A 22,294-nucleotide genomic window follows, 5' to 3' on the forward strand; every position below is an offset into this window, starting at 1 on the left:
TGCATCCTGAATATATAGCAACAAACAAAACAGACAGGTCTTTGAGGTCTTCCATCATCAAGATCCAACACATGCTAGCATTCTATGAGAATTTGTCATTAATCTGATGCCTCTTCTTCAGTAGGATGACCCTGCACAACCACAAGATCTGAAGTGCCCTGTGAGTCACCAAATTCAATGTGATGGCCACTACAGTTGTGGTGAAGTTTGCATGTTGGTGCAGCCTAATACTTTTCCTGAAAATAGATAGTGCATGTAAGACATCTATATTTTCCATAAATATATATTTTTTGTTAATCCTCACCTGATGATATTTTTCCATTGAATTTTTAGAGAGAGTGGAAGGGAGAGGGAGAGGGGAAGAGAGAGAGAGAGAGAGAGAGAGAGAGAGAGAGAGAGAGAGAGAGAGAGAGAAACATTGATGTGAGAGAGACACATCGATTGGTTGCCTCCTCCATGGGCCGAACCAGAGCTGGAGATCGAGCTTGCAACCGAGGTACATGCCCTTGACCAGAATCAAACCTGGGACCCTTCAGTCCAAGGTCCAACGCTCTTTCCACTGAGCCAAACCATCTAGGGCTTCTATAAATATTTAATTGACCTGAATGGCCTGTTCTGAGACCACACAGAAAAATACATACCTTTACTCCACCAGGAAATATTTGTTTGGTTTTGTTGGGTTTCACTTGTTTATATGTTTTGCTTGTATGCATCCTTTGTTCCCTCACCAACTGTTATGTCCATCAGGTGAGGAGCCTCCTTAACCAGTACACATCCTGCTGATGACATCACTCCACCAGCTCTGGTCCTGAGGATGGAGGTTCCAGTCAGGTGAAAGGGAGGAAAGATCTTGTCTGCTGCCTCAGATCTTGTCTACAGCAAAGCCTTCTCCTGGGACCCTCTGATAGTCAGAGGAAGAGTCAGGGGAATGAGGTCAGGACACATTCATCCCTTCTGAGGTTCTCTCCGCTTCTGTGAAATGACCTGATGGGGTGGAAGCTCTCCAGATTTCCTTTCAACATTGGTCTCTGCTTCCAGGTTTCCTGGGCAGAAGGCAGGGCAGGACTTGGGCGCTGTTCTTTTTGACTTGAAGGATTCCCATCTGCAAAGAAGCCAAGAAGTGGCCAGCAGTCCCTGGGCTTCATAAACACACAGACACACACACACACACACACACACACACACACACACACACACCTGCCATACCTCATCTATACCTTCAAAGCAGAAATAAAAACACCCTTGATTTCTTGCTACAAGGAGACTTAGGGGTGGAGAAGACACAGGCAAGGAGAGGCAGGGTTCCCACAGAGGGAGAAGGGGGGAGAAGAAGGGAAGCTCACATATGGAAAAGGACACTAGTGGTAGGGAAAGAAATTTTATTTTCAAGCTTTTAAGAGAATAATACAAACAACAGAGAGTTTTAAAAAACCCTAAAAACTGGTTTAAAAAAGTATTTGACAGTGTCCCTTGAATACCTATGGATGATGCAGCCATTGTGCAATGACAACAAGAAACTCTGCAGGTGGCCACCCAGTGGCCTTCCCTGGCAGGGTCCCAGGAACCAGTGAGCAGGCTCAAGGGACAGTGCTCCCTGCCAGGGTCCCTGGACCAGTCTTGGTGCTTGGGAAGGACCAGAGAGCACTAGCACTGAAGGCTTAGCCAAACTGCCCTCGGGGAGGGTCCTCAGCAGCAAGGAATACTTAGACTGGTCTTACTCCACTCCACTGGCTGGGATACATCCAGCCAACTCCCTCCCACTCACTGTAGCAGCTTTCAGCACATGCCTAGCAAGGTGGGCCATGGGTGGGTGGGCAGCAGGGAAGTCACTTCTGGATTGACAGCTTTTGAAGGCTGAAGCCACAGCAGCAGGACTGTGCTTGAGATGCCCATGGGAAATCTGTACTTTTCTCTAGTTTTGTGTGTGTGTGTGTGTGTGTGTGTGTGTGTGTGTGTGTGTGTGTGTGTCCTGTAAACATCTTTGAGCCAAATCACCATAAAATAAAGTAACAAGGGCACAAAAAGACATCCAACTCCAAACTTAAGCCCTCGTTGAGCCCACCTGAAATTGGGAGTTCCACTTTGGAAGGTGTGGAAAGGAGGAAAATCCCCCCTCCCTCTGGCCGCTCACACCAACACCTCCCTCCCTACACGGTCCACCCAGAGTCGCCAAAGCCATCTGAGTTAGAAATCCTGCCCATCCGGTGAGCTCCGGGGCTGCAAAAACTGAATGCCATCCCTGCCAGTCCTCACCCGTCCCTCTCCCTCCCCCAGCCAGTGGGTCAGGCCCCGAGAGGAACCAAAACAAACTCAAGGGTAAAGCAGGGCAGGCTGCAGGTGCTTTTCCTTCTGTGCCCTTCGCATTGCCTCTCCCTCCACACGGGCACAGGTGGGCACCACCCCCAGGCCAGCCTTGCCCTCTGCAGCCTCCACTCCCCCCAGGTGTTTGACCACGGTACATGTGCCCGGTGTTGATGTTGTATTTTGTTGGGTTCAGTCTGTATTGCACTTTGTTGTTGAGTTTGTATTGGTTTTCCTTGCTCTTGTTGGAGAATGGTATTGACTGATTTGAAACCACAAAACCACACCAACATCACTCACTGCAGCTCTAATCCTGCCCCCAGACCCCTCACAGCCCCCCACCCTCTGCCTGCCCTCTGCTCTGGCACCTGGGGAGCCACCTGGCCTCCCCACACCTGCTCCCCAGACCAGCATCCCATCGGGCCCAGCCCCTTCCCAGCCCACCCTCCGCTGTTGTGCATGGTCATGGCTGCCCTTCCAGGCACTCCTTTCACACTGTTGTGACCCTCATGACGAGCTCTCGGCTGCCGCCCTGGGGGCTCCGCTGTTCATGAGGTCTTAGGTGACTCAAGATGTGCAGGATGGTGTAAGCACAGTGGTGATCAGAGGGAGGGCCTGAGGGCTGGCTGGCTGCCCGGGCAGGGCCTTCCTCGGGGGCAGGGGTGTCCGCAGCCTCCTCTTCTGAGGAGAGGCCATTGGCCTGGGTGGACGAGGAGGTCCGGGGGTTTGTCCTGCCTCCTGACTTTTGATCCTCCAGGTCTTTTGTCTTGTCATAGTTCAACACTTTCCACTGCTGGTTGACAGCCTGCCACCGTTTAAAGATGCGGTACACGGAGGGTCCCTCGTGGATGATGAGACCTGAGGCCACAGGGAGAAGAAGGAAAGCCACGTAAGGAAAGCAAGTCATAGTCTCCCATTATTTATAAATGAAGGTAGGTGGGGGCCAAGCTGGATTTCTATAGTTTGATTTGTTCTTTTCAAACCTGCCTTTCAGCTCTGAGCCACATGGTTCCCATCCCTACATTCCTAGGCTCAACGAGTCTTTAGTGGGTGCAAACCACACCAAGTCCACAGAATAGCTGAGAACTTCCATGTGATACCTTTGTCTACCTCTACTCTACCCACCCACATTGTGACTTCACAAGATCCAAATTTGTTGTCTTTGAGGTATAATATAAATATGGGGTGGGGCAAAAGTAGGGTTACAGTTGTTTGATAAAATAATACAATAATTAATAAATACTAATACAAGAATGAACTCTGTTTTGAGTACTCACAATTGTAAGCTTACTTTTCCCCCACCCTGTATTTTTTCCTCCCTCTACCATGTGTCCATGCCACCCCGTACTTAGCTGATGTTGAATGAATCGTATGCTTTTAAAGGCACCATGAAAGAAACCCCATGGTCATGCCATACCTGCTGAATGATGTCTGAAATTCCACTAGTTAACTCTTTGTACAACTAGCCCAGCACTACTGAAATACACACACCACTGGGAGACTTGGACACAGTTATATTGGCCTGTGGGAAGGTGGAATCAGAAACAAGCCGTGTCAGACAACCAGGCAAATAAATATTAATTATGTACCTACTGTGTGCCAAGTACTAGAGATACTGCAGTGAGAAGGACAAGAAGAATCCTGCCCTCAGAGCTTACATTCATTCTAGTGGAGAGACACATAACAGTGATGTAAACAAGTCAGTAGGACTATTTCAGGTACTGAGAAAATGCTATGAGGAATGTAAAATAGGGTTAAATAGCCACTAGCTGTAGGTTCTAAAAGGTCCTGTTTAGCAGGAAGGTGGTGGGAGATAATATTTGAATTGAGACCATGCAAAGGCCTGAAAGGAGAGCATTCAGTGGTAGGAACTGCAAGCGCAAAGGCTGGGGGCTGGGAATGATGCAAAGGGTCAGAAAAGAGGTCAGTGTGGCCAGGGTGTAGTGAATGAGTGGGGAAGTTCAGGGAGATAAGTGCAGAGGCCAATCAATGATAGGGCCTTGTAGGCCATGACAAGGAACTTGTATTTTATCCTAATATAATGGGAAACCATTGAAGGGTTTAGTAGGAGGAATAATGTGATCTGACTTACCCTCCAGAAAGATCATTCTGGCTCCTGTGAAGCAATAAACTGAGGAGGACAAGAGTAGGAGCGGAACACAAGAGGAAATGATGGTGGCCTAGACCAGGGTGATAGCAGTGGAGACAGTGAGAACCATTGGAATCAGGATGTATGCTGGGAGTAGAGCTGACAGGTGTGGTGTGGATCAAGAGAAAAATCTGAACAACTGGAAGGTTTTGGCCTTAGCTGTTAGTAATGGTGCCATTTATCAAGATGTAAAAGGCACAAGGGTAGGGGGTGTGGATTTGTGTGGTGGTGGCAGTGACTCTATTAGTTTCCTACGACTGCTGTAACAAATGACCACACATTTAGTGGCTAAAAATAACCCAAATGTATTCTATAGGTCTGGAGATCAGAAGTCTAAAATCAGTCTCGCCAGGCTGATCTGAAGGTGTCAGCAAGGCTGGTTCTTTCTGGTGGCTTTGAGTGGAGAACCCATTTCCATGCCTTCTTCAGCTTCTAGAAGTCGCCTTGCTTCTTCCTTGCATCAGTCTACCTCTTTCTTTCACTGTCACATCTCCTACTATTCTTTTGTCTTCAAGCCTCCCTCTGCCCGCCTCTCATAAGGACACTGTGATTACTGCATTGGGCCCACCTGAGTCATCAGGATAATCACCCCATGTCAAGATTCTTAAATTAATCACATTTGCAAAATCCCTTTTACCATAAGGCAACATTAATAGATTCCAGGGATTATGACCTGGATGTCTTTGGGGGCCATTCTTTAGCCACAGTAATAGTTATACTAGTATTTTATTCATGGTACATTTAAGATGTCTGATAGAAATCTCACTGGAAGGACCAGCATGACAGTTGAACATATAAGTCTGAAGCTTAGGGAGGGATCTGGCCTGGAGATAGAAGTCATCAGTGCAGAGGTAAAATGTGAAGCCTTAGGAATGGCCCAGATCTCCTGGTGAGAGATGGCAAACAAGTGAAGAGAGCCAATGACAGAGGCTCTGTGAGCCTTCTGATGTATAGAGGTTTGGTGGCAATTTGATGGAGGTGAAATCAGCAAAGGAGGCTCTGAATGAGCAATAAATGGTGTAGAAGCAAGACCCACAAGTAGAGACCCAGATGTCTAGAGAAATATATATTTCAGGAAAGAGAGTGTGATAATTTGAAAATGCTGTTGAGAGGTCAATGAAATGAGGAGTGACCACTGGCTTGGTGGGCACCTTGAAGGTAAGATGATAGAAGTGCAAGTGCATCTTTTTCTTCCATGAAGTCATCAGCTAAGGGGGAATGGATAAGGGAGGAAGTACTGACAATTTGTGGAGAAAAGAGAAAGTGAGAAATAGTTATCTTGGAAAGTGGGAGAGTGAATTTGCAAGGGAGATGTGGCAGAATCATCTGATGGTGTTGGGTGCCCATTTGAAATTTGTGGCCATAAGTTTGAAATGAATCTAGTCATTGGTTATGTGATTTTTTTCCTACACTTTCAACTGCTTGGTAGGTGTATTTGTGGAATAAGAAGAGAGCTGGATGTAATCAGTATTGACTATTTCTCCAGGAAAGTAAGGTAGGAGAGAAGGTGAGAGTTCTGGATGTTTGCAAGGGAGTAGTTATTACCCTGGGGAGGAGAGAAGTGAAGACACAAATAAAATAAAGAATAATGAAAAAGAAAAGTTTTAGGGTCACTGACAAGAGGTCTCCATGAAGTTGGAGAATTGCCTTTTCAGCTTCTAGAAGTCACCTGTGTTCCTTGCCTCTTCCATGCATCAGCCAAGGAATCAGTAAACCACAAAGATGGGGGTGGAGGGGGATGATCATCAGAGAGTGGGATGTTTAAATCCAGACTTTGGGAGTGGTGTGGTTCTTGGTGAGGATAAGGTCTAGAGGTCGACCATTTGAGTGGGGCTGAGGTGAGCGGGAGGAAAATTATTTTGGAGTAATGAGGAGTTGGACATATTTTCTGCATCAGCCATCTCAGTGCTATCAGACCAAATGCCCTCTTTTTATAACAAATATATTTTAATATCCCCTTTTTTTTTACCCTCAAATGAGGTTCATAAGATAAGTCACGATGGTTGAGATATTATACACTAATAAAAGACAAAGATGCTAATTGACTGTACCTTTGCTATGCCCAAGTCACGCCCACCAGACAATCAGAGCGACTATATGCAAATCAACCCAACCAAGATGGCGGCCAGCAGCCACAAAACTGGAGCAAGCAGGAGGCTTGGTTGCCCCGGCGATGGAGGAAGCCAAGCTTCCCTCCTGCCCTGGCTGGCTGTGGCCTCTGCAAAAGGCAACAAAGTTTCAATTATAGAAGCTAAATAAATCCCAGATACCTGCTTCCAGCCAGCCTCCACTGGGAGCTTGGGTGGCTGAGGGCTTTAGCCAGCCTGAAAACAGCCATCAGCCTCTCACCCAGGCTGGCCAGGGACCCCAGCGGGGACCCCTACCCTGAAGGGGGTGTGGCCAGCCTGAAAATGGCCCTCAGCCCCTCACCCAGGCTGGCCAGGCACCCCAGCGGGACCCCCACCCTCATCCAGGACACCCTTCAGGGCAAAGCAGCCAGCCCCCACCCATGCACCAGGCCTCTATCCTATATAATAAAAGTATAATATGCAAATTGACCCTAACGGCAGAGTGATTCCACTGGGAATCACTGGTCACTATGACACACACTGACCACAAGGGAGCAGACGCTCAATGCAGGAGCTGCCCCCTGGTGGTCAGTGTGCTCCCACAAGGGGAGCTCTGCTCAGCCACAAGCCAGGCTGATGGCTGCCAGTACAGCGGTGGTGGTGGGAGCCTCTCCCACCTCCTCAGCAGCACTAAGGATGTCTGACTGCAGCTAGGCCTGCTCCCTGCTGGCAAGTGGACATCCCCTCAGGGTTCCCGGGCTGCCAGAGGGATGTCTGACTGCCAGCTTAGGCCCAATCCCCCAGTGAGTGGGCCTAAGCCAGCAGGTGGTCATTCCCTGAGGGGTCCCAGACTGCAAGAGGGCACAGGCCAGGCTGAGGGACCTCCCGAGTGCACAAATTTTTGTGTACTGGGCCTCTAGTATATATATATTGCCCTAATAGATAAAGGGGAAAAAGAAAACAAATGGAAAGTCATTTATAACAAGACTATATAAATTTCAATATAAATGCTGGGCACAACTACATTTGAAAACAAATGAAAAACCTCATACATTTCCAAAATTCCCACTAGGGGATGGTACCACCTCTGCTGAGAACCACTGATCTGTAAAGATTCTGAAGTCAAGACTGGTGGGAGGGAGTGTATGAGTCAGGTCCATCAAGGAATGTGAGTAGGCAGTCAGCAGCCAACAACATCAAGAAGGGGATCCCATCTTCAGACCCCACAGAATAGTGCATGATAGGAAAAGCAGCCACCACTTGAGAAAGTCATGCTAGAAATAATGTCTTCAGGAGACAGTTATGTTGCAATTAAGGGAAGATGAAAGTTATACTCAGAGAAGGGCTGCCAATAATGCACCATGAGGTCCAGAGGGCACAATAGAAGGGCTAAGAAGATGGGACCAGTTAAGGGATGAGCAAGACAGGAAAGGGATGATTGTCCATATTGTGAGGGTGGTCTTAGAGGCTGGGACCTGTGATGGTGAGTGAGGGATGATGATGATTAGGGATGAGGCACAATGGAAATTACAGCAATTGTAAATCTAGAGGTGGCTGGTCTGGCCCCTGTGGTTAAGCACTGACTCACAAGAGCAAACAGTACTGAGTCACTTCAGCCTCCTGATGTGAAGCAAAGAGACTGGATGGCAACACCTCAACGCCTCTCCAACCTCCAACACACTGTGATCCTAGGAGGCAAGACTGCTACCCACTGTCACTCTTGTCTCCAGGATTCCAATGGCTCCTGCAGTTGCACTTTGCGTGACAAGTCTTCAAGGGCTCATTGAAGGAGAGACAATTTCCCTGTAGCCCAGTAGATCCTAATGTGTTCAGTATATACCCCTTTGAGGATCTCATGGAAGCTAAGGACCGTCTTCCTGGAAAAAGAAAAACCAAACACACAAACTGTCCTTATAATTTTAGGGCGTTCATAAATCTTCAGCGGACCACTGTGGACCCCTTGATCAGCCTGCCTGATTCTGGACAGGAAGGCTTGACCTTTACCCAGAGCCTTGCTCTCACCCTCTCCCAATGTGCCAACTCTTATCACTTCTTTCAACCTTTTGAATACCTGCCTATGCACCCTTAGCACTATACCATTTATTTGTTCATTTACTCCACAAGCCTTGTTTGAACACTGCTATGCTTTTTTCCCTAGATCATAAGCCCCTTGAGGACAGGAGGTACGGTTGAGGCTTGGGCAGCTAACACAGTTTCAGGAGACTGAAAAGCCTCAATGATGATGGAGGAGACAGGGGCCTTGGGGAGAGAGAAGCAGGATCTTTTGAAACCCTAAACTCTTTCCATTAAGAGCCACTACAGTTGATTCCTAATTAGCTTCCTGATCAGACAGTTTTACTCTGATTGACTAGGGTGGCTTAAATTTTTGGTCTGAATGCTGCCTTCTAATTATCTAACTGTCTAGTGTTCAGGAAGTAATTAAACCATTTTAATGGATAGGTGGCTGAAGGGGAGGAAGGTGCACCTGTGTTTGTAGATAATGCTTGTTTGGCAAAAGTTGGAAGAGCACAAACTACCTCATTCACATATACTCCCTAGCACTCCCTCTGCTTCCTGCTCTACAAACTACTTACTGGTTCCAGGGATGGCAGAATGTTTTTCAAATGGGGGGAGATGGGTGGGGCTCACCTGATTGGAACAGGTGAGTGGGCAAGGTTGAAGAGAAAGAAGATGGATGGATGGGAAATGGCAGTGGCGAGAGAGAGAGAGAGAGAGAGAGAGAGAGAGAGAGAGAGAGAGAGAGAGAGAGAGAGAGAGAGAGAGAGAATGAGACTGGAATTAGAATAGAAAGAAAGAAGGTGATTGGTGAAGGGAGGCAGAGAAGGAGCAGGAAAAAAAAGGAAAATTAGAGGGCATGGTAATATTCAAAACCCAGTAAGTTTTGGTTGTGTCCTTTGCTGGGGTTTTCTATGTAATTTAACAGTTACCTGGTAACCACCTACAATGTGCCCTTGGGCTGTATTTGTGGGAAATCCAGTTCCAGAACCATTGCTGCCTTGGTCTTTCTAACATCTCTCTGCCTTTTTGGCCTCCTCTTCCTCACAAAACTGTAGGCTCCATAGGTTGTCAGAACCTTTCATTTGCCATCATAGCTCCCCCTGACCTCCAGCTTAAATGGTCCTTTGCTCAGCTCAGCCCATGAGGGAAGGTGACCACTGTGAGTGGATGGCTCCCATGCCCCTAGCTCACCACAGCAGTGTCAGGGAGTTCTTCTGGATGTGGCATCCCCATCCTCCCTTGCTGAACCTTGGCCATTGGCTCTTGTGTCCACAGCAGTGAGAGACAATTTAATTCCACTTGGTATTTCCTGAGTACCTACTATGTGCTTCTATGACACTTGGTCCCCATCATGCATGGAGTTAAGAAGCCAATGCTAACTGAGAAGTCTGTAGAGAAGCATCTGGTTCCCTCTCATGCTAGAATCCTCCTCCCTACCCCCATCTCCTGCTGGTATCCTCATTAAATGGCATAAAAGTTGCACACAACTCTCCAACAGTGCTTCTCAAACTTTGGCATGCACAAGAATCAACCAGGGAGCTTGTAAAATACAGACTCACAGGCTCCGCCCCCAGAGAGTCTGACTCAGTAGGTCTGGGGTGAGGCCTAAGAATTTGCGTTTCTAAGCAGCTCTGAGGCAATGCCAGCGCTGCCTGTGTGTGGACAGCACTGCCTACAACATGGTCCTTATCCTGGCCCACTGTAAGTAACTTAAAAAATACTTCCAGATGTGACAGACATGAAAATGCCAGACCACTGGAGAAATGGATTATTCCTCTCCTAGACCCAAAGATCTTTGAGCTCCACAATTTAAAGTCAACTTACCAATGGGCATGCGTTGAACATTCAGAGCTCTGTCACTTTACTAGCCTGTAGCTTTAGGCAATTACTTTTTTTTCTGAGTAAATAGGGGCTGATGCCCCTTTCTTATAGGGTTGTAATGAGATTAAACATGGTAATGAGTCCTTCATGCTGATGCCTGGCACAGTGTGGGGCACACATCTAACACTCAATGCTACATGATGCTGGTTGTTCTGGGGTCTGGGGAGATCACAGGATAGAAAGTGCCCACTCATATCTCTTCCTCCGTCATTGCCAGCCCCATCCCCAAACAGAAGCACCTGTTCTTCCATCTCCTAACTGTCCTTCCTGAGCCTCGGTGTGAGTCATTGTTTATCGATGAGTAACATGCTGGAGCAGTGGTTCTCAACCTTCCTAATGCCGTGACCCTTTAATACTGTTCCGCATGTTGTGGTGGCCCCAACCATAAAATTATTTTCGTTGCTACTTCATAACTGTAATTTTGCTACTGTTATGAATCGTAATGTAAATATCTGATATGCAGGATGTATTTTCATTGTTACAAATTGAACATAATTAAAGCATAGTGGTTAATCACAAAAACAATATGTAATTATGTATGTGTTTTCTGATGGTTTTAGGCGACCCCTGTGAAAAGGTCTTTCAACCCCCAAATGACTCGTGACCCACAGGTTGAGAACCACTGCTGGAACTGAAAGGAGCTCTAGAGACCAACCAGCTCCACAGAAGTAGAGACAAGCCTTCGCACCTGCGTCTCCTCTCCTTCAGTAGTCACCTGGAGGGATGCTCCCCTCCCCCTGCAGAGTTGCAGGCAATTATGGGGCAAGACACCTCGGAAGCCCCACCGTTGCCAAACATTCACTTTCCAGATGCTACCCCTCAAGGGGCTATCCCTGTCAGGACCTGCACCAAAGAACTTATCAGGCAAGTGTGGGAAATATATCAATATAACCAGCTATGTGGGGTGGTTTCAGAAGCTGCTGCCATCGCCGAAACCAGTTTGGCTCAGTGGATAGAGCGTCGGCCTGCGGACTGAAGGGTCCCAGGTTCGATTCCGGTCAAGGGCATGTACCTGGGTTGCGGGCATATCCCCAGTAGGAGATGTGCAGGAGGCAGCTGATCGATGTTTCTCTCTCATCAATGTTTCTAACTCTCTATCTCTCTCCCTTCCTCTCTGTAAAAAATCAATAAAATATATATATTTTTTTTAAAAAAAAGAAGCTGCTGCCAGGATAGACCTGACTGGCAATGCCACTTGTCCAATATTCTCCAGGGGTACAGCTTTGTGCTTCTCACAAGTAGCCAGGCTGCACTTCTCGGGGCCTCCCTGAGGAATTGGCAAGATGAGGGTGCAGGGGCCCCATTTTGGGCAGGCTCACCTTGACTTGAATGCTCTGAGTTTTCATTTGATGAATGCTTTGAGTCATTTAACTCAACAAAGACTCAAAGGAGAGAGGATGCTGAAAGCACTCAGTGAGGGCGAATGCAAAGCCACTTTCTGTTTCCATCTCTCAGTGCCCAGGGAGAGGTTGTCCCTTAGAAGTGGCTTCTGAAAGAATTCCCTTCTGAGCAGGGCCCTGCTGGGCCAGTTGACCTTGGTCAAGCTGTACAGAACGTTTCTCAATGCATCGGCACCCAGGGCACCGCCGAAACCTGTGAGAAGAACTTTGTTGGAAAATCATTGGGTGCTGAGGCTCTTTAATGGTAATGTAAGCTTAACTCAGTAGGACTGAGTAGGAAAGAGAAGTATCCTGGAGCCCCAATTTGAGACGCCCATCCCTGGAAGTGTGTGTGATTATGCCCTAAGATACTGTGGATTTTTTTCTGTGGGGTTTCTTTACAAGGCGCAGAGTTCTCACCCACTGGACACATATAGACAGAATTGTGTTTCTCGGCCATTCTGGATGGTGATCATGAAGGTGCTGGCAATGATGGTGATTGATGGTGATGACAGTCAATATTTATTGAATGCTTACTATGACTGTCACTCTAAAATGGCTTTGCAAATACAGTATACTTTTCATAGAAACCTTGTGAAGTTGGTGATATAATCTCTACTTTACAGAAGAGGAAAGTGAGCTCAGAGAGGATAAATGTCTTGTCCTAAGACACACAGCTTATACATGAAGTAGGACATAAACCTAGGTTATCTGAAACCGAACAGTGCCGTGTGTCTGGGCTGCTTCATTCTGTGCTCAAGGTCAGGTACTCCCTCCAGAGACCGTGCAGCTATGGAGAAGGTAATTTTTTTTGAAATTATGTGTATGTATATATAATTTCTATTTGAAGTCATATAAGATGTGTTTTATATACGTGTCACATTGTTATAACCGAGTGGTTAAGAATGTGGGATTTGTAATCAGATGAAACTGGGTTTTAGTTTATGACCTTAGGTGATTTATCTCTTAGCCTCAGTTTTCACGTCAAGAAAATGGGCATTATGCCCTAGCTGCTTTGCTCAGTGGATAGAGCATCGGCCTGTGGACTGAAGGGTCCCAGGTTCGATTCTGGTCAAAGGTACATACGTTGGTTCCAGGCTCCTCCCTGGCCCTGGCCCTGGCCAGGGCTTGTGCAGGAGGCAACCAATCAATGTGTTTCTCTCTTTGATATTTCTCTCTGTCTTTCCCTCTCTCTTCCACTCTCTCTAAAAATCAATGGAAAAATAGCCTCGGGTGAGGATTTAAAAAAGAAGAAAGAAAGAAAATGGGCATTATAATAGTAACTACATCATAGGATTGTAGGGAATAAACAAGATGATGTACATAAAGCACTCTTCACAGTGCTTGGTATATAATGAGAAATATTAGTTATTATTTTATTATCAGTATTATTAAATAAGCATCACATAACTTCATTTTAAAAGGATTATTATAAAGTTACAAAAGTTACAAACATGGCCAAGGTTAAGCAATGGGGATTGAGAGGAAAAGTATGTGGGTGTCCCTTATCTGTGCTCTCTTTTATTTTCTATTAGCTGGAGATAAAAGACTCAACAGCCCTGTGAGACTGTGGAGCCACAAAGTAGAAGGGGCGTGGGTCCCTGAATTTCTGTGTGGAGGAGAACCTCCACTGATCAGGAACTTCTATTGCATTAAGCCACTGAAATGTGGTGGCTCATTTTTTAAGTGGGAGTTACCCTTATTAAAATCACTTCAGTACTAGGTTAGAGGCCAGACAAGAAAAGCAGATTAGGGCATGTTTTCATGTGGTCTCCAAAATGTATTAGCTGGCTTGAGCACCCTTCTTATTTATCAGATTGGGCTATTTCTAGTCACAAATCCCTGGCAACAAAGGGACATGCCACTCTGAGTCTGTTCCAAAGACTGTGCTGCAGGCACTGAAGACAGCTCTCAAGAGGTGTTCCTAAAATATTTTGAGCTTGTCAGCACAACTGGATTAAGTGAATTACCTCCCAAGGGGTCTCCTTTGAGAGGGACAGTGCTTACTTGGTGTGTCTGCTTCTAAATCAGTCATCTTCATCCTTCAAGCATCCCAAAGCTCAGCTATGGGGAGAAGTGGTCATGCATGGGAAGCCATGAGGGGTGAGGGAGGGCATGGGTGAGATATGAGTTAATACTAAGTTCAGAAAATTGGACAAGTCACATGCCGATAATGAAACATAGACTTAGCCTCACTTGCTGGTTTACATGGTTGATGCCTATGGGTTGTTTGTCCTCCACGCCATTAATGAGATTCCCCCCAGCCACAGCTGTCAACCTCTGAGAATTATGATATCTTCTCACAATGGACATAACTACTAAATCCTAGGAATCAGAACCAGAAGGACTTTGGAGGTTATCAGGTTCAACCCTCTTATTTTACAGATGAGTTGACTGAGTTGTAGAAAGAGGAAGTAACTTGGTCATAGAGGTAGGTAGTGGCCAATCTTGTTTTCAGACCTAGATCTTTTATTTCCTAGTCTCTCTCATATTTTTGGCTGCCTCCTCCATATTTTTAAAGTTTTCTAATCAGGGAATTAAAAGGTTTGACAGGCAGGTCATTTCTAGCCCAAAGGGAGGAGTCTTTATAGCATATATGTATTTTAAGTTAATATGAATTAAAATTAAATTTGAAAATGTTTTTATAATTCTGCTGCCACCACCCCCTGCCCACTTGCTACAAATTAGGATTTGAATTCCTATATTTTAGAGGGCAGGTACCAGGTATCTCTAAATCAAAGGAAATAACCTGAATAGATAGCACACAGAGAAAACTTCAACAAAAATTTTTAAAATAATTTTGGTAACAACCATATTCCGCTGTCTTAAAGATTTGGAGCAAACTCAGAAATGTTGCTCTCCTCCCTCCCCTTGACCCCAGTCCACCCATGAGTACGAAATAAACATGGTAAGGATGAAGTCCTTATGTTTGCAAAGTTGACACTTTGATGGCCAATCTCTTGGGTCTCTGAAGTGAAGAAAAAAAAATGTGTTTGGTGCCAAAGACCTTAATTAATTTGCTCTTGTTAAATTCTAATAACTTGACCCACTGGAGCAGAGAACGTCCCATTTGTTTTCTGTGAGGCTCTGTCAGCTTCCCTGCTGGGGCAGACAGTGTCATTAGAGATGACGGAAGAGAGGCAGGTGGAGCGAGGACATTCAATGTAATCAGATCTTCTCATTGAGGGGTCACGCGTGAGGGGACCCAAGACCTTCCGAAAGAAGCACTGCTCCAAATCACAGCAGACTCTCAATTACATGAGGACACGGGGTCAGGTTCTCTAGGCTGTGACTGGATTCAGCAAACCTTTATTGAGTGCCTACGGGTGGAACCTACTCTGATCAGGTGCCTCCTAGTCTGGCCACTGATAACTTAGGCGTGCCTCCTCCTTACATGCACCATCTTCTCCAGTCCTCTCAGCAACTCTAACGATGGTGGTGTTATTCTGTTCCACAGGAAAGGAAAGGGAAACAGAGACTTCTGTGGGGACCCTGGAAACTATGCCACGGTGAATCCTACACCCACTATTGTGAATCTTATTTCCTTCCTGAACTATTATTTGGGGGCCAAGAGACTAGCCCTCAACAAGGATATGGATGTCCTGCAAGGACTCACCTGCAGAGGTAAGCCAGACCTGCCTTGTGGAGGTCATGGTTCTCATCCTACTTTCCTCTAAACCAGTGGTTCTCAACCTTCTGGCCCTTTAAATACAGTTCCTCATGTTGCGACCCAACCATAAAATTATTTTCGTTGCTACTTCATAACTGTAATGTTGTTACTGTTATGAATCATCATGTAAATATCTGATATGCAGGATGGTCTTAGGCGACCCCTGTGAAAGGGTCGTTTGACTGCAAAAGGGGTTGCGACCCACAGGTTGAGAACCACTGCTCTAAATGGATCTGGTGCCAGGTTGCTCACTGGTAGTTCTGTGGGTCTGAATATCTAGTTGAGCCTAGAAATGCAGAATCTCTGGTAGATGTTGCAGGCTTCACCTGCTTCTTGCTTCCAGAGAGCCCCTAAAAAGCTGATAGTCTGTAACCACTTATGCAGTGCTGTGTGTTTTTCCTCAACTGGCCAGCACACTGCAGAGCAGGAGAAGTGACACGTACTTGAACCTTATCCTCAAAACCACTATTGTCACTACTGATCATCATCACTGTCATCAAAATCACCATTGTCACAACCACCATAAGAATCTGTGCATTTGAACTACTGCCTATCACCTCCCTCTTCCTTCTCCAAGTCACATATTACTCCCTTTTTTATTTTGCCTACCAGCATTTTCTCCTGTGGACAGCCTCTCCTAGAAAAACACTGAACGGCCTGGCCAGCTTGGCTCAGTGGTTGAGGGTTAACCTATGAACCAGGAAGTCACGGTTCGATTCCTGGTCAGGGCACATGCCCCAGTTGTGTTGGGGGGGGAGGGTGCCAGTAGGCAACTGAGCAATGATTCTCTCTCATCATTGATGTTTCTATCTCTTTCTTCCTCTCCCTTCCTCTCTGAAATCAATAAAAATATGTATTTTTTAAAAAGCAAAACACAACAGAGAGTCTGACTCAGTCTAAGACAAATCCTTCAGTCTCAGAGTTTTACTGTCTGAAAAAATGGGAAGAATAATCCTTGCCCTGGGGGACATGCTCTGACACTGTTAGCTCCAGTATAGCCAACAAAATGATAGAACAGCCTCTGAGCAGGAGAGACCAGAGCACCAGGTAGGCCAGAGTGGGGGTGTTGGATGGCTCAGAGACACAGGGAGCAGGGCAGGCCTGTTTGTGAGGGCTCTTCCTGTAAGTGGACACAGGTGTATCAAAGTGGCAGGTGGCATCTGCAGGTGTCCCATAAGTGACGCCTGGGACTCCTACCTGATGAGAGAGGGCTAATAGAAGGAACATGGGACTGCTAATCAGGTGACCTGGGTTCCACTCCCAGATGAGCAACCTTGGGCAGGTCACTTCCCTTCTCCGGGCCCAGCTCTCTCAACTGCAAAGCAAGGGAGTCGTGCTGGTCGATTGTACAATCTCCTCTATGTTCAATTATCTCAATCGTCAGACCTATGGAGCCCTGAGTGGTAAGTGGTATTTATGCTCCTCTCTCTCGCCCACATTCCCACCTGGAAAGGAGGAGTATACTTCCCTGCCCCACTACCTCTTTGATGGAAGGCTAGTTGGTGACTTGCATTGGCCAATGTCTGTGGGCAGAAGGAGCAATGTACCAGCACTGAGCAGAAACTTCGAGAAGCATTGCACATGTCAACCAATCCTCCTGTGCTCCTGCACTTGGCTAAGAGACTACACTCCTGTAGTCCCTGCTCCTTTAGGCTGGGCCCAGCAGGAAGAGACGCTCAGAGCAGGCCCAAAGCCAATGCACAGTCAGAAGCTAAGCCCAGCCAAGTCCAGCAGAGCCACAGCTATCTTGTAGTCCCATGAATGGAAAATAAATGCTTGCTGTCATAAGGCTCTGCAATTTTGGAGTTTGTTTGTCACTGCAGCCAAAGCTGACTAATACACCACGTGACAGGAAAGCATGTCTCCTAGAAGCTCATATCAATGACAGATCAAAAACCTGCCTGAAGGAGAATGAAGGGCAGCTGGAGGGGCCTCTACAGGAAGGCCCCTCCATGCCAGAGCCCCATACCTCCATATGGAGACACAACTGGTTTTTGGCATCAACAAGGCCAGGCCTCAGCAGGAGTAGGAAGGGAGTTTTGTGCACGAGGGAACTAAATTAGAATGCCTCAAGTCATATTCCTCCCATTAATGGTCCTCTTTCTTCCACCGCTCTCCAAACCCGAGCAGTCTGCTTATTTCACTGCCTACATGCCATAATTAACAGTCTCTTGAACTAGGGGTTGATGTATTGGTTTCACTAGCGCAGAGAGGCAGCAAGTTTGCTTAGACAAGTTTACAAGTTCCAGCATCACTAATTGCTGGCTACTGTCATTAGTATGCAAGTGTCCAACCTCTCTGGTTCTAATATTATAGGATCCCAGAGAAACTCACATTAATATCATCCCAGCCAAATTCTAGTTAATAGATGTTTTTCTGCCAAACGAAGCCTTGTAGCATTTTTATATAATTCATAAACAAATGCCCAGGGAAGACAGCTGTGGTGCTCTGATGCTGTGAGCACTATGGCCTAGGGGAAATCTGAGAGTTCCGGGTCAGGATGTGCAGGCTTCCCGTCACTCAGAAAACCAGGACCACTCCCCACTCCTCAGTCACTTGGATGAAGACTTCAGAGTTGACAGCCTATGTCAACCAACCCTCCACCAACCAAACTAACTGGAGGTTAGAGAGGGGAACATAGATTTGGGAATGGGATAAGGAGGAACTCAAGTGGTGGGTTTCTGACTTTTTTCTAAAACACTGATGCCTTTTAAACAGAATCTTACATGCAATGGAAACATGTAAATAGATCAAAGAGCAGAAGCTCAGGGTGACCCAGGGGTGAAGAGTCAGAGCCCATCAGGTCAGTACTCCATTCCCCTCCTGAAGGCGGCTCCTGAAGCTGGGCATGGAAGCCCAGGGCTACACACAATGTGGAAACAGCTCGACTAGAGAAATCTTGGGCATTGGAATCGGCTTATGGAAAGCTGGAAAAAGGAGGCGGGATCCTCAGTACTGGTTCTGGGCATTTTGCTGTGAAGAGAATGAGATTAAATGTGCAGGCAGCCCTGGTCTGGCTTGGCAGCCATGGGTACACAACAGAGAGGAGGCTTTCCTCATCCGGCCAGAGGCAGATAGACTGACCAACAGACTTTTCACAAATCTTCATGGCAAATCTCCTTATCTATCTTCAACCAGGCAAGACATGTGCTTGGAAAGATTTAGATCTTCCTTCCCTTCCCTGCTTCCCACTCACCTCCCAAATTTAAGCCACCAGCCCCTCCTGAGCTCACAGGTTTCAAGGCTGCTGCCTTCTCTGCTTTGACCTCCCAGAGGGTGCAGTCCTGAGGGATTTGTCTAACTCACCCTCATTTGGCTTCCCACTTCCCATGGAGACAGGCCCCGACTCACCAATGCACACCACGTCCATGAACCCATACATCCCGTAGCAGATCTGGAAGAGGAGGTCTTGGCGCTGCCATTTTGCCGAGGGACTGAAGGTTGACCAGATGAGCCAAGAGATACTGGCGATGAGGAAGAGGGAACCCAGGATGGCGGCTGCAATCTGCACCTTCTCAATGACTGTCAGAGAGATGGCCTGCCACTGCGGGGCAGAGAATGAATGGTCGGTAGGTTAGCAGATACCCTCATCCCATTCCCATCCCTCTTCCTTCTGTCACCCCCAAACTCTCACCACTGGTTTAGGATTTAAACCAGGGCTTTCCAACTAGTGACACAATGGATATTCTTGCAAGTTTTTTAGTTTTATATTGTTTTGGTGGAAGAAACCTGTATCACACCAAATGATCAAAAGTCATTGCAGGGGTGGGGTTCTGGGCAGGCATGGCTGGGAAGGAAGGTCTTTGCAGTTGAGTATGACACAGACAGAGAAATGGGGAGGAGGAAGTGAAAATGCAGCGCTAATGTGGTTGGAATTCCAGGGCCTAAATATTATTTTCAGAGCAGCACTGTTTCCTTTCACACTGATAGGTGCTGAAAGGACACAGGCCTTTTTTACTTTTCTGCAACACCTGGCATGCCGTTTAATATACATGCTGGAGATTACCAATTCAACAGAGTAGGAGAGGACCCAGGATATGGAGGAGAGATAAGAAAAACAGTATAATCTACTGACTGTGTATGAACACTAAAGTTTCATTTTTTTAAACAGAAAAAGTATTATACTAATAGCAGTATTGATGGATGGGTTGAAGGCTAAGGTGTGGGTGAGTTTCAGCTCTGAAATTCTGCTATTCTATGACGATCTAGGTAGCAGAGGCCTGAATGAGCCTGGGGTTGGATTTTAGTTTGGGATTTATTTATGCTGTCACTCAACAAACATGTGCTGAGTAGTCTCTATGTGCCAGCCACTCTTCTGGGTGCCAGAGACAAAGTAGTAAGCAAGAACATACACGATTTCTGCTCTCATGGAGCTTACATTCTAGAAAACACAGACAACCAAATAATTTCTTACAAATGTAATTTGTCAGGAGTGAGAAAGGGAGATCCATGTCACTGTGGAAGTCTATAAATGGGGATTTGACTTCCCAGGAGAAGAGATGCTTGAGTTGAGTAGGAGTTGACTAGAGAAAGAGAGGGGAGGGGGCCCCAGGCCCAGGGAAGAAGGTGTGCAAAGGCCCTGAGAGTATGAAAACCTGGAAGAAGACCAGAGTGAGTGGAGCAGAGAGAGCGAAGAGGTTGTGGGGTGAGACACTGGAAATACAAGAGGGGAAGACTATGTGGAATCTTGAAGGATACGCACAGATGTTTGACTTTGTCCTAAGAGTAAATGTGATGCTTTTGAACAGTTTTAAGCAGGGGAGTTGGACAATTTTACAAGGATCAGGTTTGGGAAGAGGGAAGGAAGAACAATCTCCTGATCATAGGAAGTTGCATAACACCTTGCAGAGAAGACTCCTAGGGCATTTCGGCCTGAACAGGAGGAAAGGCAGGGTACCCTCCACTTGCCAACAGCGAGCGCTCACTCTGCATCCAATGGCCGGGGAGCGGGTACTGATTCTGGCTCCAGCCGGGACTGATCAATGGCCCCCAAGGAATTGTAACCATTGGAAAACATGTTGTTTGCTAGTCTAGATGTAGGACATCCGCCTTCACATTTAATTATCCCATTACACGTCATTGGGCCTTTAAATTTTCCACTGTTTCCTCCTGCCTAGGGTTACACATAACAAGGGGATTTTCCAGAAGTCTGTAACCCAAACCTACAGATGTTGCTCACATACAACAAATGCTTTTTCCAGGCCTGTCCCACTGTCTGTGAAGAGGGTTCCTGCCTGGGCTTTTTTGTTTCTACCATTAAGTCATCAATAACCTCCACCTTCTCCTGCTCCAGATTTTAAAAAATCCCAAAACCAAAGGCACGGAAAAGTCCCCTTAATTTCTAAAGCCCTTTCCTACCAGCCCCCAAGCCACCTGTGAAAACTAAACAGGGCCCCAACTACAGTCTGAAGCATGAAGAAGGAGTGGGGTGGGGGCCATCGTCAAGGCTGCCCTCCTGTCTGTTCCACGTGAGGCTCCCCAAAAGGTGCAGGAGCAGAAGCGCAAGGAGAAAGCAGAGAACAAATGACCAAGGTCTCAAAGAGGCTGGGGGGTGGGGGGCGGGGGGAGGGCTCCAGGGGCTCCAGGCTCTGCAGCCCCCAGACACAGAGCACGATTCTAAATGCGAGATTCTCAAGCGCCGCCTGTTCTGCAACATAGGGAACGCACGTGGGGCACTGAGTCTGGGCAGGTGACCCAGTTCCAGCCGAGCTCTGCCCCAACTTGCAGAGTGTGACCTAGGAGAAGTCAGTATGTCCTAAAGACTCTCAAGTTGCCCTTTTGTAAAGGTGGAAATAATCAGTCCCACTTCCTAGAATATTGTGAGGGTTAAATGAAATAACGTTCTGTGCTTCTCCGTTAATGTTTCAGCAAAAATATAGTCATGCACGTCGAGGTGGGGGCTGCCTAAAGGTAAACGTACTCAGCAAACTCAGTGCTGTGCACTACAGGGTAGAGGTTAAGGGCCAGACTCAGGAGTCAGACCCCTTGGATGCAACCCTGCTCCACCAGGTGACCCTGGGCAGATTGCTGACCCCTCTGTGCCTCCACTGTCTCATCTGCACATTGGGAATAACAGTACCCACTGCATTGGTTGTTTTCAATATTAAATGAAATAATATGCATGAATATGTAGAACAGTGGTTGGCCCCCAGTGAGCACCCACTGAACATTAATGTAACTGCAGCTCAGGTGTAGCAGAAAGGGTAAGAAATAACCACGAAGACCATGGGGCCACCCCAAAACTCTTCTCAGTGGCTCTTCTGCTAGAACCAGAGCTTGCAGAGGGTCACTGAGGTAACATACTGTCATGGCTGCTGTTTTTCACCACTTTGTATGGGGCCTGGGAGAAACCTCCTCACACTGAGCACAGGCAGCCCCGGGCTACCATCCATTGCTCTGCTCACTGGCGGTGGGGCCTGCCCACTCTGTCCCGTACCACGGGTGGTCTGCCTGGGTTGTGGGAGCAGAAGTTGTCCCACTGAGGCTCAGTAGGCAGCTGCCTCACACTTGGCTGGGCCCAAGGAGCCCAGGACAACTGGCACAATTTGGGCGACAACCACACAACACTGCTGCTAGTCCAGACTACTTCCTTCTGTGCAGTCTGGAAAAGTGCGGTGACACCACTGCATTTCCAAAAGCAGCAGAGTCACGGTAGTAACTTAGCAGTAAATTAATAGCTCAATTTTGTCAATTCTGCCATTTGTTTGCTGTACTTATGAGATTAGAATAACCTCCCCCGCCCCCCCAGGAAAGAGTTATCCCTAAATGGTTTTTCATCTTATGAGTCAAAGGCCAATGCCTGCTAGTAAGCCAAGGGGGCACTCAT

At 46.9% G+C, this 22,294-nt stretch overlaps 1 protein-coding gene across 1 annotated transcript in view; it reads right to left on the bottom strand.

Annotated features, from left to right (window-relative positions):
* Window positions 1–1,365: 1,365 nt before the first annotated feature.
* Window positions 1,366–22,294, bottom strand: part of MARCHF4 (membrane associated ring-CH-type finger 4) — an 82,167-nt gene continuing 61,238 nt past the window's right edge. The window contains exons 3-4 of the mRNA XM_059703077.1: window positions 18,820–19,012; window positions 1,366–3,159 (exon numbers count right to left, since the gene is read on the bottom strand). Of these exons, the coding sequence (XP_059559060.1) occupies window positions 2,792–3,159; window positions 18,820–19,012 (561 nt within the window). The 3' untranslated portion in view covers window positions 1,366–2,791. The remainder of the gene's footprint in view (window positions 3,160–18,819; window positions 19,013–22,294) is intronic.

The sequence above is a fragment of the Myotis daubentonii genome, chromosome 7, assembly GCF_963259705.1.
Source record: "Myotis daubentonii chromosome 7, mMyoDau2.1, whole genome shotgun sequence".
NCBI lineage: Eukaryota > Metazoa > Chordata > Mammalia > Chiroptera > Vespertilionidae > Myotis > Myotis daubentonii.